Source organism: Merops nubicus, unplaced genomic scaffold (assembly GCF_000691845.1).
Source record: "Merops nubicus isolate BGI_N331 unplaced genomic scaffold, ASM69184v1 scaffold7056, whole genome shotgun sequence".
NCBI classification, from domain to species: domain Eukaryota; kingdom Metazoa; phylum Chordata; class Aves; order Coraciiformes; family Meropidae; genus Merops; species Merops nubicus.
The window spans coordinates 54864-74069 of NW_008615548.1; the positions used below are offsets into that span (position 1 = coordinate 54864).

Below are 19206 nucleotides of genomic sequence, written 5' to 3' on the forward strand. Positions count from 1 at the left end.
TCAAAACTGAAAAAATGAATAATGCAGAGAACAAGTTAAATATACAGTTTCCTAACTGTGCCAGTAAGGATCTTCATGAATGTGTCTATTCCATGACACCTGGATGTTAAGACAGTCTGATAGCTTTATGTGGCTAAACCCTAAAGCACATTAGAAGAATGCTAAAGCTCCAAAGTCAAGGCCTCTGATGGAAAACATCAGAATTGAGTACTGTGTTTGGCCCTGCTACACCTTGTGAGCTTAAGGACTCTTTTTAACAAAGTAAGCTCTTTAAAAAACTGCAGTGCAAAAAGATGCATTCAGGGTGTATCTTAGCTCACCAGCAGAGTTTAGACTTCCAGATCTACAAATCACCTACCACTGCTTAGGAACATGGTAACAGTCCATGCCAGGACATTATTTCTCGTGTGTAGAAAGTAAGAAAAAAAAAAAAAAAAAAAGACAGAAGAAGACCAAGGCTTGCACTACAACTTCCAAATTTTTGGACTTCCTGCTCTCGGCAAAACAGAAAAACATACTCTGACAGTTCTGACTCTTGAATTCAATTTTAAAGTACTACAGGGATGTATGCAAGTGTAGTTCTCTACCCCTGCGGATGCAGCGTCTCTGTACATGCACATGCCTTTGTTCCCTCCTGCTCCACCCTGCTTCAGGCTCTTGACTCTGCATTTATTTTCTCCCTACAGCAGACCCAGCAGCCTTAACCCCTCACAGCCCTATTCTTTATCACATCCTGGAACTCTCTCTCCCCTTGTGTTGCCATTCTCAGTCCTAAGACCCTTCATCACCACCTCCTGGTTTAAGACTCCTGCTGGTCCCCTCTCATTACCCTTCCACCCTACTTTTGATTCACCTAAAACTCAAAATACCAGTCAAATTCTCTCTCCTCCACTCGGTACTGATACAGAAACAGGTATAAGAACAGTACATTTTTCTGTCTATGCTGGGTGTCTGCACATGGCTCTTCTTGCCCACTCTTCCCTATCTACCCTTTGAGGATGATGTCATCTGTTCACACCATCTTAACTAGCATCTGCACAGCAATGGCTTGTAAGCATGTCTATCCATCCACCTACTCCTGATTCCCTCCATATGGTACTGCTTCTTCATTTCTCTCCAGAAAACTGAAGCTTGATATGTTCACAACTCAGCTCCTTATCATTCCTCTCAAACACTTTTTGCAGATAAAACTTTTTCCATTATCGCCTCCTGTAATATAGGAAGTCTTTTGTGACCCCTTTGCCTCCGTGTGAGCCCCTATATCCCAAATCCCCTTACAATCTTCCCCGGTGCATACTCTTTTTCTTGCTAACAGTACAGCTCATCCAGTATCTCCATCTTTGTTCAGGCACGCACTGAAGAATTAGAAAGAGACGGAGATTCAGCTCTTTAAATTTAGACAGGCTTCCCTACTTATCCTAAGACATACTGAAAGTGAAGCAAGTAAATCTCTTTAATATATTAGTATTTATGCTTTCATTTCAGGAATCCTCTTTATCACGTCACCCTTAAGAGCTATGCTGGTATCACTGGTTTCAAGCTCTTGGGAGGCAGACGACACAGAGACAGCTCAAAGAGCTCAATCAGCTGCTACTCAGCATAGCCAGCTGGTACCTGCTGATCTTCGTTCAAAGTTTCTGCAATCTTTACTTTGGTGTTTTCTGAATGTTAAGGAGTACAGAACAGGAAGCGCACTACATGGATATGTAGCCATTTTTAAAAATAAATCAAGCATTTTGTTACCTAAAGATAAATAATATATTGTATGACTGTGGAAGAAAGAAGAAATGCAGACAACTGAGTCAACTGCATTTTATAATTGCATTGATAACTTAAAAACAGAGGACTCCATCAAAATTTGACCAAAAGTGTAATCTCAACACAGCTGCTTACTTAAGAACCATGTTTAACATTTAGTATTTTATCAAGCTTTAAATAAATAAATAGAAACTTTAAATTCAAGGAGAGGCAGGCGGGACAAAAAAGAAAAAGCCACACAGTTATTTGAGATGAAAAACTACAAGCAGAACATTTTATAATACTAGGATATTCTTCAATTACTTGCTTCAGTAAACCAGTTTAAAAAAAATTATTTTGGGTTGTGTATTAAATTTACTTCCAAGGTTTCTTTTAATAGTCATACTAATTAGAAGAGTAATACACAACAGTAACCACACGGATACTGTTCTACACTTCTACTCCTCATTATGTGGTTGTCAGCATTATTTATACTGATTGAACAGAGTCAGAAATAAGTTACAAAACAAAAAAGTGAAAATGAAGACACCCTGTGACCCTTGCAAGGTGAAGGTCAAGAAGGTCATGCAATATAACCTTACAAAAACTTTCGAGGTCTGTAGCAAAATTCAAAACCTACAGGATTTTTTTTAGAAGTTAACATTTGAACAAAATTAACAACATACATTACTATACATATATTGTATATGGTGATGGATCACCAAAATTGTTCTTTTCTGCTTCATGAATTAAGCTGAATTATCAACCCTTTTTAAGGGTCTGAATAATCTCTGTGAAGCCTAACAGAAATATTTCTAACATAAAAGCGGGTAGCAACTTGTCCTAAATTATTCAAAAGACAAGACCTAAATGCTCACTTGCATATAAACATATCTGTTGAAATTCAGCATGGCTCAGAGGCAGTTTTATTTCAGAGATGTTCTTAGGACCACAAAAAAAAAAAAAAAAAAAAAGACATCACAAATGGAAAGTAGGCACATTCAAATATAGATTGTTGGAAGCTTTTTAAGCAATAGACATTTAATCCCTTTTTTTTTCACCATCATGTGGTTCTCAGTGTAGACAAAGTAAAGAGTGAAAAGGTAAAAATAAAACATGCATACCCTTAATATATTCCAGAATTCATAAATCATTTGTAAATTTAGTCCTTTTATAAAAGAATCCTTACATAAATTGGGGGGAGGGAGGGCATCAATCCCATATATGAAGCACAATTTAAGCCTAACATCACTGACCAATCAAAATTAGTGAATGCACTGCATCTCTCTGCAGTGAGGAGCAGCGACAAGGTAGGCTGTCATTCTGCAAAAGCTGCCCAGCACAAGCTTTCCTCACAGAAGCACTGCTTTTCTTTTTTAGAAAGCTTGAATCTCAGTGGTGTCTCTGGAGACAAGAAGCCTTCAGTATGTTAAATTACTTTCATTATGTATTTTCAGATGCTTATTGATTCTACAGTAGAAGAGTGGGAGACTGCAGCAGCCTGTAAAGCAGAACTAAAGCAGTTGTATACATTAGCAGTATGCTGAAACAATGGCACAGTACAGGCACAAATTTTCATTAAGGTCATTTTTGGAAGATATGTTTATTACCTTATTTCCCTTCTACTCTGCTAACAAGTGAACAAAATGAATCCCTCCAACCTGGAACTGCTTCACCTGCATCGAGAATTTATCAAATCTTTAGTGGAGGTAAGACCTGTTCCTTATTATGGTATGCAGAATAAGCAACATTTAACAAAACAATTGGCAAAAAAAAAGGGATCAGATTCAACTTACACTGAACGATAGTATCTTGTTCTGTCTGAGACCAGGATATATTTAAATGCTATTTCCCTTTGCTCATTAAAAACACAATGATATAAAAATGTTATCTTGTATGAAAGTCTTGTAGAATATTAAGAACCTGTTCTGTTCGTACAACATAAAGACAGTACGGTTTACGCTAATAGAGTAAGGGGGGGGCGGGGGAGAATAAAAAGGCAAATTATAAAGGAAATTATTTTTTCCTCCCTTCAGCAGTATTTACAAATACTGGCAGTTAAGTATCTTACAGGTTTATTCAGCTACTCTTTAAAGGATCGGACAGTCTGTAATTGGTGTATACTTCTTGCTTTATGAAGGTTGGATAATATGACTAATTTCCGATTGCTCAATATATCCCCCTTTTCGGTTTGCTTTTGTTTGGTTTTTATAACTTATTTTTTCATTCCCCTGTACATTCAAGCCATTTATTAATAACACGGAATTGCTAAATGTTTATTTCAAGAAAGGAAATTATAACTGTGCAAATAAAACAAAAATGTATTTCCTACGAAGCTCATTGACTCTGCTCAATCTCTCATTAGACGATAGGAGAGTTATATATATAAACTACCTGCTCACAAGAGCTACATTTTCTAGCTCTAGTCACAGGCACTGAACATCCAACAATTATTGCTCCTAGACAGGGTTTTTTGTAACCTGCACTATCTGGAGAACAGGAAACTTGTTCAAAAAACTAGATCTGTATAAACTTGACACAGGAATGACATGATCTTACCAGCACATAGTGAACACACTAACTGATTTTCTCTGTAATCTGTAAAATCCAATTTTAGAAATCTTTAATTCATGAAATAAGTGATATTAGAAAATATATTCTTGCATTATATTATTCTGAAATTATAAGCCCTACTTTTAACCTTTTTTTTCCTCCCCTTCACAAGGGCGTGCAGCAACTAATTCAGTTTTACAACTGACAATACGAAGAATGCAGTTGACCGGGTATCTTTCTAGCTGTATGACCTACAAGCAGCAGGATGCATCACTAAAATGTATTCTTAAGACATAAAGGAATTAGAAACAAAACATGGAACACACTTTTATTACCATTTACGTGCATGACACTTCAGCAATATATATGGAAGACTAACACATCTGCTCAGATTTTCAGTAAAAGAAGAATGCGATGATTGATTCTTAAAATGGTGAGCATTTCTTAAAGAGGGATTTATAATTTAAAACCAGAATTGTGGAAGCTACTGATGCATGAAGAAACAATGAAACATGAATTCCCAAAAGGAGAATATGCATACTTCACCAGCAAGCTGAATAAGGGTTTAATCAAGCTTTCTCTATGCTACTCATTAAATAACTTATTTGTCATAATGACTAATGGATATTTTTCTCTCAATTTTATGGTCTGTTACGTATTCTCCTTAAATGAAAATAAACCAAATTAGGTAACTCATGGTTACTCTCAAAGCACACGAACTGGATTTTATGATGTATAGCAACTTCTTTGACTAAGCCATCACTCAAAAGTAATGAGCAGGAATATTACAGAAAGAAATACGCAACCATAAACTAAAGGATGTCTACATACACTCTGAACACAGAGATCAGAAATTATTTTTTTTTTTTAAAACTGGGAAGTAAAACCAGGCTGCTACAAAATGCAACAGGGGACAGAAATTAACATCACTTAAAAGATGGTTTATTGTTATTGCTGGCCTGAAACTCAGAACAGACATGCAGAATATGCACTGGTCTGTAGAAGTATCTCGGGCAATTAAGAAATCCCCGTGTTTCATCAGAATTTTTTGCTGCTGAAAACCTGCAAGGAACAAAATAAGAGCCCAGCTACCGCTTGGTTTCCAGGTTACAGTGCATGTCAAATATCTGTCAGTGACACCATATATCAATTTATGACAAGCTGCTGCAATGATCTGAAAGGCCCTTGAGGCACAGAGAACAGGTAGGTCAGCAGTTGCATGCACCCCATCACTGCTCAGCATTTGCAAGGGAGCAGGCACTGTCCAGAAGGGTGATGCATTGGGTGAATTAGCTCCCTGCCTTAATATTTCTGCTTTTATTTAAAAAAAAAATCTAATCAGTGCAATGAGGAGGTGATGCTTAACCTATTCATAAGACTTGGCACATCTGAAGTTTTCAGAAAATTTCAGTTGGCATAATGTTAGAGTTAAGACCGTCATTTGTCTGCTTTTGATTTCCTCCTGGCTTTTTGCTAATACAAAAGAACTCCCTTTATCCAGTAATGCATTTGGAATGGTTTCTTGAAATCCATTCACAGCCAGGACAGCATACACAGAGAAAATCATATTCTGAAGGGTTAATATAAAACTAATAGAGTTTGCCTAAATTAGAAATTAAAGCTTTTGAAATATTTCTTGTTCCATTTCACACCTGAGACTAATACGTTCTAATTTACATCTTTTGTATTTAAGAGGCACATGTGAAATAACTGTTGAAGCATACCAAAAATTTTCATCATACAATTTACCATTAATAGTATTGTGCAATTGAGGCTTTTCAGAACTGCAGATGAAATCCATTTGCACTTTGTATCCCAAGCGTGCTTAATTCATATTTTCCTTTAAAAGAGCTCATTTTTGTTCACCTTAGTCTATCCATTTTTAATGTATTCAGAGTGGAACAAAGGTCTGCATCTAAATTTATTTTCAAGCCAAGTACATCCCCTCTTACATTTAAAGCTACCTATAAAAACCCAAACCCCTTCAAGTATCGTAAGAAGACACTGAATAACCTCTCTTTTATTTATTCATTTTGTTAGAAACTCAAGAGCTGGCTGACAATATAAATACAAACACCAGGTATTGCATTCACATGCTACAATTATAACTTACCAGCATGTGTAAAACAAAGGAGATGAGCCTCAAAAGAAGAAATCTCCTAGATGTAACAGATGCTACTTTTTTTTAACCTCTTACCCCTAAGACAAACATGCTACGTATGGAAATCTGTTGGATTTAATTACAGTTTGTTTAAAACAAACAAATCAAATGCTCTGAGACAATTTTCTTTTTACGTGCTGTCTTGTAAAATTATTCGCTTAAACCTATTCTGGAATAAATTTAAATACTCTTCCACTCCATGCAGGCACTCATTTCTTGAAGAAACTGAATATTCATATCAGAATAAAGAAATGTAGTCTTTTTATAATAAAGTCCATTCCCCCAAACCCACATAAATTTTGCATTTGAAATTACACATACTTTTTTTAAATTGTTGTAGTGGTTTCATACACATAGATCCACAAAAGATAAAAGTGAATAGAAGCATTCAAGCTCTGTAAAACTCTGCTGAATAATAGAACTTCAAGTTTCAGCCCACAACACTATAGCAAACTCTTCATAAGGGGTTGCTGAATTGCCATGAATAATTTAACTGCTCTTTTTCTGATAAGTAAGCAACAGTGCTCCATGTTCCTATCACTTTCTTTTTCCACAAGAGCCTTTTTTAAAATTATCTTGAGTACTAATTTGTTAATTCTTAACAACATTCTTTTAAAATGACCCTCAAAGCAATACAAAGGCAATGCACAAGTATAGTTTATTCAACAAATGGACCCTTTGTAAAAACCACATCACTATAAATAAAGCCTTGTCTCCCTAAGTGGAAGCTTTTCACTTTTTTTTATTTTTTTTTTCTTTTAAACAAATGCAGCTTTCCTTTAAAAAGGAAAGACCTTATTCTAGATGCTCAGGCTTTTGAGTCCATGCCAGCTGAAGCTCTAAGCATACAGTAATCCAAGAGTTTGATAAGAACTGATGCTTTTCCTCCCTCCTCCTTCCCCAGCATTTATCTACAACAAATGTTAAGAAAAAAAAAAATCAAATAGTTCCATATTTTATTTCACCTTTCAGGAGAAAAAACAGCCGCAACAAAAGAATGTGTTTCTCTCCCATTCTGGAAGTCAACATGCAGTCTGAATCTAACATTACAGTTCGAGATGCCATTGATGACATCGACACCAACATGTACCAACCACTGTCATATCCATTAAGCTTTCAAGTTTCTCTCACTGGATTTTTGATGTTAGAAATTGTTTTGGGACTTGGCAGCAACCTCACTGTGCTGGTACTTTACTGTATGAAATCCAACTTAATCAATTCTGTCAGTAACATAATTACAATGAACCTTCATGTACTAGATGTAATAATTTGTGTGGGATGTATTCCTCTAACTATAGTTATCCTTCTGCTTTCACTGGAGAGTAACACTGCTCTCATCTGCTGCTTCCACGAGGCTTGTGTCTCTTTTGCAAGCGTTTCAACCGCAATCAACGTCTTCGCTATCACTCTGGACCGATACGACATCTCTGTAAAACCTGCCAATCGAATTCTGACCATGGGAAGGGCTGTGATATTAATGACATCAATATGGATCATTTCACTTTTTTCCTTCCTGATTCCTTTCATCGAAGTCAACTTCTTCAGTCTCCAAAGCGCAAGCACTTGGGAAAACAAGACACTTTTGTGCGTGAGTACAAACGAGTACCACACTGAGCTAGGAATGTATTACCACCTTCTCGTTCAGATTCCAATCTTTTTCTTCACTGTTATAGTCATGCTAATCACATACACCAAAATACTGCAGGCTCTAAACATTCGGATTGGTACGAGATTTACAACAGGACAAAAGAAGAAAGCCAGAAAGAAAAAAACTATTTCTTTGACCACTCAGCACGACACTACGGACCTGTCTCACAGCAGCGGAGGAAGAAACGTCGTCTTTGGCGTAAGGACTTCTGTGTCTGTCATAATTGCTCTTCGTCGGGCTGTAAAACGGCACCGGGAGCGGCGAGAACGGCAGAAGAGAGTCTTCAGAATGTCCCTCTTGATTATCTCAACGTTCCTTCTCTGCTGGACACCCATCTCCGTGTTAAACACCACCATCTTGTGTTTGGGCCCAAGTGACCTTTTGGTAAAGTTGCGATTATGTTTTCTAGTAATGGCATATGGAACAACCATATTTCACCCTCTACTTTATGCATTCACAAGGCAAAAGTTTCAGAAAGTTCTGAAAAGTAAGATGAAAAAGCGAGTTGTTTCAATAGTGGAAGCAGACCCCATGCCAAATAACGCTGTAATACACAACTCATGGATAGAGCCTAAAAGGAACAAAAAGATTACCTTTGAAGACCACGAAGTAAGGCAGAAATGTTTAGTACCTCAGGTTGTCACTGACTAGATTTCAGTATTCACCAAAACACATGAAGTGAAGTATTTGAACAAATTGTAGAAAAATACTGCCAAATAAGAAAACCTTTTTTTAACTGTCGGTGAGACTGTAAATTTTCAATATATCTGTTAAATAGAGTAGGTCTTGTATATTCAACTTCTTCATTATGTAAGATATATGTTGCATGGCTGTTTGTTAGCGTAACACCATGTGTATATTTGTCAAAAATATTCAAGTCCTCTTTTTTTAGAAAATAAATAGCCTTAAAGAAGTGCAAACTTTTAAAAATATTTGTACGGCTCAGTTTCTCTGTAAATATAAAAGAATTTTTAAATGAAATTCCACTCTGGAATACTTTCCTAAAGCACAAATTCAACATTTTGCATGATACTGTATTTTAAAATTTAATTCATGAACAGTATTCATCAGCGATATTCTGAATGCCATACACCTACAAATTGGACACATTCTGACCTCATATTTAGATAGCTGCTTATTTCCAATTTCTCCAGCATCCAATTACCATGTGCACATAGACAAAGCCATTCACGCGATGTCCTCCAATTAATGGTTCAGAACTAGTTTAATTTGGGGGGAGGGGAGAAATTCGTGTTTGTCCAAAAATTGACATTACTGCCAAGAAAAATAAAAAGTCTTGCATATACAACTTCAGATCCACAGCTTCTACACAGATAATACACAACGTTGAATAATTACAAAGGAAGGGTGGAGAAGGTGAGGAGAAAAGACAGGCTAAATGAAGGCAAAAAACAGAGATGGCAAAATTATTTGGCTTGATGCTAAAAGACAACCAACCAACCAAGCCAATCCTGTGCAAAGTCTTAGATTTTTATACTGAAGGCTAAACCACCAGTGTGACATGGGGACCTTTTATAGAGAGATTTTTCATTTATACCACCTACATAGATGGATATGGCTGTCAAGTGTCACAGCTAAAACAGAAGATAATTTGCTTGCCCTCAATAACTTTTGTATTACTTTGACTTCACTTCTCCTTTGATGAAGTTCAGTTACAGCCACGCAACCACTTTGTCACAAACCAGTCATCAACACTGCTAGCTACCCTATTTCTGTATTTCCTAGACAGCCATGGTATACCATCATTCTACATCCTCTTTCCTATTTTATCTTATACCTGCAATGAAGTATCAAGAAGCCCTCATCATGCACAGCACTATGAGCAAGAATTAAGATATTCATCCAACAAAAGTTTGTTGAGAAGTGTGCACTATCCCATACTTACAAAATGTATCACTTCAATGAACAGTGACTATATTCATTGACTTAGTTACCAGTTATGGAGGGAAGGGAGAAACAAAACAAACAAATGCAAAATCAATTAGAATGATTTCACTTGTCTTGTTGTATAAACTGCTCAGTGTGTCACCAGCTACCAGTACAATTAAAAGGCTAATTCTCAGCAAGTATTTGCTTCTATTAAAAAAAAAAGGCACAGCATATTCTTGAATATGAGAACTAGTTTGACTAAATCATTACATTAAAAATAAGGATTTCTGAAGCACTTTTCTAAAGTTGCATATAATTTTTAAAGTGTGGTTTTAAGCGAGCAAAAAGCTATTTTCCAGTACTTCATTAAATTATTAATCATATGTGTATTGCCAAAATTGATTGGGTGGTTAAAAAAAGAGCAGTACTTGTAATGTACCTTAGTTTACTTAGGCTCATGCCCTAGCCTACCAGAACACATAACTGGAAAAAATGGAGCTACATTTATGTAGCTATACATATTCCACAAAGATCAGTCACTTACAATCATCCAAATTCTACCTAAAAGTGTTATTATCTAACTGATAATAGTTTGTTATCTGAAATTACTGTGACATATATTTAAAGATAATTTAACTGGCTTTTTTTTCTGAATGCTAGTCCAACAACACCTGTATTCAACTGTATTGATTTCATCCAAGATATCTCTAGTTTCCTACAAGAACCGAAATCTCTTTTATCTGAGAGGTTGCAGCAGGGAAGTAAACAATAGTTTTATGCAAGAAGCTTATGCTCCAAATTTATCACTTCAAAAACATTATTTCAGGAATAAGCTCTTCTGAAAAGAAATGTGCCCAAAAAACCTAAGCAGGAGCTTTTTTTCTTTTTTTTTTTTTTAAACACTTCTTCCTTTCTCTGTGTAGGTATCCTCTGTATACTGAACACTAAAAGGAGGAAGAAGTGGAATCTCTAGGGTTAATGGCATAATATGATTTCACCAATTACTTGCCTTCCAAAAATGCATTCCTAAATAAAGTAAAAATACTGTTCATTTACTTAAAAAGAAGAAATCATAACGAACATAACACATGAATAAGCTTACATCATGTCCTATCTGAAATAAGCATTTAAGAAAAGCTTTCAGACTTTAAGGTTTTTTTGACAATATGACTTTATATTTAAAAAATTAAATAAATCCTCAAGAACTACATGTTTGGTGTTAAAAGCTCATTCATTAGCAGGTCAGATTCTTGAAGCAGTACTTCATAACAAAGAGAAAATGCAGCCTAGGAATTAGTCTGAGAGATTAAGTCAGGTTTTAACTGCTATGTTGATCACAGTCACTGACTGCCTTAAAGAATACAAGTTCATTTTTACATTTACTATTCTTCTTATTTCCTTAAATAATTTTATTTTTTTTTTTTTTTTTTTTAAAGAAAAAGGACTTAAACCCTTAACCCATGCTTTTTGGTCTGCAGAAGAAAATTCTGCATAGAGCAGGGAGTAATACAAGTAAGAATATCGGCAATCCTATACGTGCAGGAATCATTCTGAAACAGAATCATACACGATCTATACCACAGAGACAACAGATTTAACACGAGACAAAATACAGAGCAACTAGTGAAGGAACGCTGTATACCCTACTGACACAGATGAGGATTTTAAGCGGGATACGAAGGTGTGCCGTGGGTGCTTGACAGACAGACTAAAACAAAATGCAAAAATAGGCAGCATCACCGGAGGAAAAAGGGCAAATACATGCCACAGTATTGTACAATAAGAAGCCCACTACATTCTTAAAAATGATCTCACCACAGTGAGTCATTAGTTCAATTACATTTCACACCACTCAGCCTAAGGCAAGCAGAATTGTACAGAACTCTAAAAACACTAACTCCAGCAAATACGTCTCAGAAACACAAGCAGCAATCACCAGTTTCCACATGTTCTCTGCCTCTTCAGTATTAGCTGGTATCAGACTATGTTGTCTTTTAACTTCAAATGCATCTCCATCCAATTTTACACTGTAAAATGAAGCTAGCCCAGACTATAAAAACAAAAAAAAAAAGCTAAGTACAGTGCCAGTATCTATGAGAATATTTAAGAAACACACCTTAACACAGTGTACATCACAAACCAGTGAAATAGAAATGCAAATATATCACAAATATCTAGTTTCAAGTCAACAATTTTTACAGATTACAAGGTGCTGCTACATGGTCAGAAGTTCTGTTTAATTCCTTAGTGCCAAGGCAATAGGAATCACTTCAGTGATTTCTGAATATATTAGATTAAAAATGTATGTATCCGGACAGACATTAGATGAATACGCCTCTCTTCCTTCACTGTTACATAATTACACTCACGTACATAATACATAATTATTATACAGCCATACACACCAGAAGTGGACTTCAACATTAGCATCTACTTCATATTTATATGGAGGTGGTTTTGGTAAGAGTATCTCTGAACTGGACAGGCAGGCATTAGGCCCCACCACACATATGATTAAATTACTTCCCCACTGCCACATTTTTTTCCTTTGTAAATGAAATAATGCATTCAACAAGCTCTATAATTTACCTGGGCACACGGAAGAATTTTTCTGCTGTGTTAGCTGTTACATGTATCATACTGCAATACACAGAATAGTTCTTTTCAAGATGAACTATAACCAGGACAACGTATGTGCTAGTCATCAGAATTCTCTGATAGCTGGATATTTTAGACATATATTCATTGCCGCTGAAAAAATGTTTTACTTAACAATTGCTGTTGCACACTTTTAAAAGGAGAAAACACAGCATTCTTTACCTAAGTTTCAAAGTAGTATTAAATAATACAGAATACACTAACTTACCCTTCCCTCTTCCATTGTTCAAACAAAAGACCTCCAACATATAGTTAAGGACAATCAGCTTCTGTCTTAAAACCTTCCAGCTTTATAACAGCCAAATTCCACTCCCACTTCACACATTCTGCTGTTATATCACTGAATTTATTTGTCTTACACCAGCAGAAGAGAAGAATCTGACTTTAATTACCTTCTCCTTTTCCTACTGCTTAAAACATTCGAGCAGTTCAAGAAGCAAAATTAAACACACAGTCTGGGTTATGTTTTGCTGGAGGGAAAAAAATGAAAAACTAACCAAACAAGCAAACAAAAAGAAAAAAAACCTGACTAACAGGAAATCCAAAATTGGCTCATACTCAATGAGTGTTAAAAAAGGGTGTGAAGTAATTGGAGAGTACAGGTCAAGAGGATAGGGTAGAAGGTGGAAGGAACTGCTGTAAGGCAGCTATGGCCATCAGGATCACAGAATGGTGAAGGGAAACATACACCTGCCACAGAAAGAACACTAACCCTGTGTTTTAGATTATAATAAACAAAAATACAAGAACAACTTATCTTTGAATCATTGAAAGTGATCTGGGGTTTTGCCAAAATTGCTGTGAGGAGAGAGAACAACGTGAACAGCAACTCCAGAAAAGGATTTTAACAGATCACACAGGGAATAACAGAGATTGTGTTTTATTCTACTACCTCTTTTCTGAGAGATAAACTATACATTTCACCAAGTACAAAATACATATGTAGTACATACATTCCAAAAACAGACTTGAAAATAAAATGTTACCAGACATCAGTTAGATTTAAAAAAATGCTATTATTTTTCCCTCAAATTGTACTGGTCAGGTAACTTCAACTTGGTTTGATGCTTTGAGTGTGTTTCACTACCACAGTATGTTTTTAATTACTGCTCTTTCATCTCAGTTTAATTATTTTTGTAGAGTAATGAATCAAAGGAGAAATATTACACATCTTTATATTCTTTGTTGAAGTTACACTTTGGTGACTATTATAAATTGAGCCAGAATGGAAGAACTATCTTCCCGTATATTTACTGAATAGATTTCTGTATCAGCCAATTTCCTATTTTACAAAGAAATTCTCACACAATGAAAAGAAATTCAGCTGAAATTAAAAAAAAAAAAAAAAAAAATAGTATTTACAATGAAAGTTTTGTGGCAGGTACAAAACCTGAAATTATTTAAAGATGATTTACTCTTTATAGTTTGGATGAATCCCTTGAATATAAGCATTGCTATATCCTCGTCGTGATTCCTGACACTAGGCAGCCAGGCGGGCAGACTGACGGCAGGGAGCTGCTGGCAAACAGCTCGTTTCCTTTCCAACCTGGGTTTTTGGAAATAGACTTTTGGTTTCTGCTACCTTGCTATGAACTCTAACTTCCTATCCTATCTTGCAACAGTTTAACATGATAACATATCTGATAAACATATCAATGTCACTCATGAAACAACATTACTGCTGTAAAATCTGTCACTCTGGCTATGTCAGACTTTTATTAACAGAGCAATATTAGCACAGCTTTACTTTCAACTGTACTAGGTTCTCTCACAATCTGTCATGAGATTTTACTTCAAATTAAACTCAATTTAAACTCAGTTAGTAGAGGGGAAAAAAAGCACAATAACTGATGACAACCTATTGCTACTCTTTATTGTAGTTTTATTCCAAATCTTATTTCAAGATTTTTCCATAAATCCCTGTCACAAATAAACAGAGAAGGAAAAAAGGAGTAGAATGAACAGCTTGTCACACTAGAAAATCGTGACAAATATCGGTGATACTTTCTGCAGTAGTTTGCACCTACTGCTATGCTGAAAACATGCACAAGGAAAAAGAAAATGGGAAAGGAACACTATTTGCAATGTATGTATCATCACAAAAGGAGGTGAATGTGAGCACTGCTGTTGTAAAACACCGTAATGAGGAAGACCCTTTATTCCTGCTCACAGCTCTAACAGCTAGTAAACGAGACCTATCAATGAATGAGAAAGAACAAAATAAAAGATGTGAAAAGAATTTGTGGGCAAAGCAAAGGTTTTAAGAAAGCAATGTAGTTCAATAACAACAACAGTGGCTTCCACAGACTAAATACCTAACCCACAGAGAACTCTCATGGAAAATTAATTTTTTATTTTTCAAAATACCACAAGCCTGCACATATATGGAGTGCACTACAGCTAAAATAACAATATTTAGCATACGTATTTGTTGCTACTGCAGTCAGAAAAAAGGTATTTCATGACAGATTTTTTTTCAGATACAACAGACTTTCTAGGAGTATATTTGCATGTAATAAAAACAAGAGTCTTACTTAAAATATAAACCCATCTTCTGAATAGTTACCAAGTAAATATCAAATCATAAGAAATTTCCAAATTGAGTGAATCACTTCATTCTCTATGTTTAAATCTGAAAAAAAAATTCAGTATAATAATTTTAACCGTATGAGGTTATATGCCCCTAAATATAAAATGGAGCTATGCACCTCATCTGCAGTCGTAACAAACATGGATAAAGCACAGAAAAGTGAACATGAATACAAGTTAAAAGCACCTTTAAAAAGAGTAATCTGTTCAGACGCTTCTCACAAACCTTGCCTTAGATGTACAGCTTACAGCGCAAAATCCAGAAGCAGTTTACATAAAGTGGAATAAAAATTGGGAAACTCTTGATTCAGTCACTGAGGCTTTGTTATGTCCCCATTTTGTTTCAGTAAAAAAAAAAAAAATATCTTGTTTCTACATCTTTAGTTTGTAAGTTAGGTCAGACAAAAACAGGGGGGGCGAGGGAATCTCGAAATCTTTGGAACTACAGACAATCTGCCACAGAAACAGTATGTTCTCAAAATAATACGATGTTCCTTCTTTTAATGAGGTTAAGACTTCACATCTTTCCCTCTAATGACACAAAAAGAGAGATGAGACCATACTGTTCTTCAGCAAAAAAAAGGGTCTACCCTTAAGTTAACAAAGCCAGGAATCAGATTTAGTCCCTGTAAACAATGGAAGGTTGGACCTGAACGGTAAACAAATAAAAAGACCGAACTACTTAACTTTTCAAACCGTAACTGAGAAGAGTCCATAAAATTCTTGATGAAACTAATACTTGAAAATTACATGCATGAGTCAGTAGACAAAGAGGAAAAACTACTCCTGTGAAAACAGCCCATTTTTAGGCTGCTTCCTATGTGCAAGAATTAAATCTTACTCTACACCACTCATTACTTTGTATTACACACAACACCTTCATTGATCTGTAAGGCAAGGCAGAAACGGCAGTTAACAGCAATACTTGCTCCCATTCAAGACCTGAGCAAGATTAGACTTCAGTCTTTCTTCATAGCTATTTGGTTAGATTTTTTTAACCTGAACTTGCTCACATTTTAATTAGAAATGAACAGTTATTATGGTTAAGATTTGAACAACCAGTATTTACTTGACAAATTACAATGAAATTGTGTACACAATTTCATTTTTCAATTATTTTATACTTCTGAATTTGCCAGGCCTCATTTTCCAGTCCTTAGCTCTTGTCACTTCTTTCTCTGCTAATCAAAGAGCTCTTCTGCGGCCCTTTATTTTCTCCCCATGAATGCACCTCTACAGTCTTAATCTTCAAGAAAAAGAGCCCATTTAAACTCCTACTGTGACATGTATAATAGCATTTATTCACAGGTATCCACAAAACTACATTTTTATCTGTACAGCACAATTCCCTATAGCAATTGCAGAACTAAAAATTTGCCTGACAGAGTTGCATGAATGTTACACATGAAACAATATTGGTAAAGCAATACCAGCACAGATGCAGTCCAATTCCAATGCCTTACAGAAGTTCAGTATCATATTTTCATATTTATAAAAACAGAGATCATACTTCTTTTCTTATTTGATTTTAAAAGCCTGTTTTGTGTATGTATTGACCATTCAAGGTGCTCTGTCCATTCACAGATGCTTCTCCTCCAGTAGTCTGCCTTAATCTGAGGTGTACACCCATACGAAACCATCACTACCTTACTTACCACTGTTCCTCTCTTGCTCCCCTAGTAACAAAATTATCTACCAAGAATGTAGCAACTGTGAGATGAGAAGATGGCTTATTTAAATACATACTGTTGGGAACAATACCTTAAGAGAGATTTAAGTAATCTAAATTGTAGATTATGCACATAAAATAAATCTATAATGCACCTACACAATTTCTTTAATCAACTAAGTAATCAAAACACACAAAATATGTGTTTGATAACACATATTTTCCAGAAAAATGTAGCTGACTATCATTAATTCAGCTTTGCAGTCCTGAATTCTTCTTTCAAATTAACTCAACTTCTCTACTGTTTTTCTACAGCAGCTTTGTGTCTAATTGACTTGGATTTCAACAGAAATACCCCATTTCTCCTTCCAAATGTTGGAACAACACAAGTTGGACTTTCTCCTTCCCCTTCAGTAACAAGTTACAAATTAATGGCTCTGGGAACTCATACATTTGTATAAGATCCTCCTTAGTTACTGTTGGATTACAAGGTAACCTTACTTTGGGGAAGACAAAATTACCCCCTGCCAAAAATAAAGCAAGAGCATTTACCAGAAAATCCTCCTATTCTATTTCATTATGAACAATCTAGAAATCTGTTTATTAATAAATTATTCTATGATAGGCATCTTTTTGGTTCCTGTTGCCCATAGATTCTTCTGCAACATTTTAAATTTATCACATCTATACTCTACACTTGTAATGTATTCTGTTGTGTTTATACATTTTTTTTCCAATTGTAATTGTTCTCTTTCCTTTTTCCCTACCTTTAGCCAGGACTACCCTCTTTCTTGATTTCCAAAAAGCCAACATTTCACAATTTAATATTGTCTTCTCAGTAAGCCTTCAACTTTCATGTTTGTTTAAATACACTTGTCCAAACTACTGAACAGAAGATGCTCTTCATTGGAAAATTAACTCTTTAAAAAATGAAACATTAAGCACTGGGTCTATACTCAGTTTGCCCAATGCAACAGGACTTGCCACTGCGGCCACAAGTGGCTTCAAATTCCCCTAAGTTTATTTATTGTGAGAAAATCCAGAATACCGTTTCTCCCTGTTGGTAATTCCTGTCTTATAAATTGGTGGTCTTTTACCACTGGCCGTAGAGGACAAATAGTCTAGGCTTCAAACACCACTCCTCCATACATCTCAGAAACATGCTTAGACAGAAATGCTTCCATCTTTCTGATTTAATTCAGTGGGTTCTGAAAGTAACATCTTTTGGATTCTGTTATCTGGCTCCCTGATCTGTAAGCATTCACAGATACTTCTACTGTAACTTCTGTTACCCCCAACAAAATTTTCCAAACATGATTTCCTCCCACCACTATTTGACCTCCTCCTGAGCATTCTAACCAAACGCTCACATATTTTTCTTGGTGATCACAAATTACCTGCCCAGCTCCTCCACTTCTATTCTCTCTTACTCTGTCTCTGAATCTGACTGTTCAAAAAGAAAAAAAAAAAAAAAAAAATTAAAAAATAAAATAAAACTCTGTTTTCTCAGACACTTAGACAACACTCAAATGTTATTTCTGAACTACAAGTCTGCCAGCGACACCAAGCTGTGTGGTGTTGCTGACACGCTGGAGGGAAGGGAGGCCATCCAGAGGCAGCCTGACAGACTGACATGACCTGTGCCAGCCTCATGAAGTTCAACAAGGCCAAGTGCAGGGTCCTGCACATTGGTCAGGGTAATCCCAAGGACAAATAAAGGCTGGGCAGAGTACGGACTGAGAGCAGTCCCAAGGAGAAAGACTTGGGGATACTGGTTGATGAAAAGCTCAACATGAGCCAAAAATGTGCAAGTGCAGCCCAGGAACCCAACTGTATCCTGGGCTGCATCAAAAGAAATGTGGCCAGCAGGCTGAGGGAGGGGATTCTCCCCCTCTTCTGTGCTCTCATGAGACCCCACCTTGGAGTACTGTGTCCATCTCTGGAGCCCCCAACAAAAGGACACGGACCTCTTGGAGTGGGTCCAGAGGAGGGCCACGAAGATGATCAGAGGGCTGGAGCACCTCTCCTATGAAGACAGGCTGAGAGTTGGGGTTGTTCAGCCTGCAGAAGAGAAGGCTCTGGGGAAACCTCATTGCAGCCTTCCAGTATCTGAAAGCAGCTCCCTGGAGAAAGACCTGGGAGTCCTGGTGGACAACATATTATCCATGAGTCAGCAGTGTGCTCTTGTAGCCAAGAAAGCAAATGGTCTCCTGGTGTGCATTAAAAAGAGTGTGATCAGCAGGTCAAAGGAGGCCTCTCTATACTGCCCTATTGAGGCCACATCGGGAGTACTGCATCCAG

General features: G+C 36.2%; 1 protein-coding gene across 3 annotated transcripts; it reads left to right on the forward strand.

Annotated features, from left to right (window-relative positions):
- The first annotated feature begins 2994 nt into the window (after positions 1-2994).
- Positions 2995-9019, forward strand: GPR22 (G protein-coupled receptor 22). 3 transcript variants are annotated; one of them, XM_008942548.1, is made up of 3 exons: positions 3005-3047; positions 3195-3446; positions 7424-9019. In XM_008942548.1, the coding sequence occupies exon 3, from the start codon at positions 7449-7451 to the stop codon at positions 8748-8750; it is 1302 nt and encodes a 433-aa protein (XP_008940796.1). In that variant the 5' UTR covers positions 3005-3047; positions 3195-3446; positions 7424-7448; the 3' UTR covers positions 8751-9019. The 3 variants fall into 3 exon arrangements, with proteins under 3 accessions (XP_008940795.1, XP_008940796.1, XP_008940797.1); XM_008942547.1 differs by having other exon boundaries at positions 2995-3446; XM_008942549.1 differs by lacking the exons at positions 3005-3047; positions 3195-3446 and adding an exon at positions 5462-5493.
- Positions 9020-19206: the final 10187 nt, after the last annotated feature.

Excerpts from the sequence above, each read along its gene's own strand:
- GPR22 (XM_008942547.1), top strand. The coding sequence starts at position 7,449 with ATGTGTTTCTCTCCCATTCTGGAAGTCAACATGCAGTCTGAATCTAAC.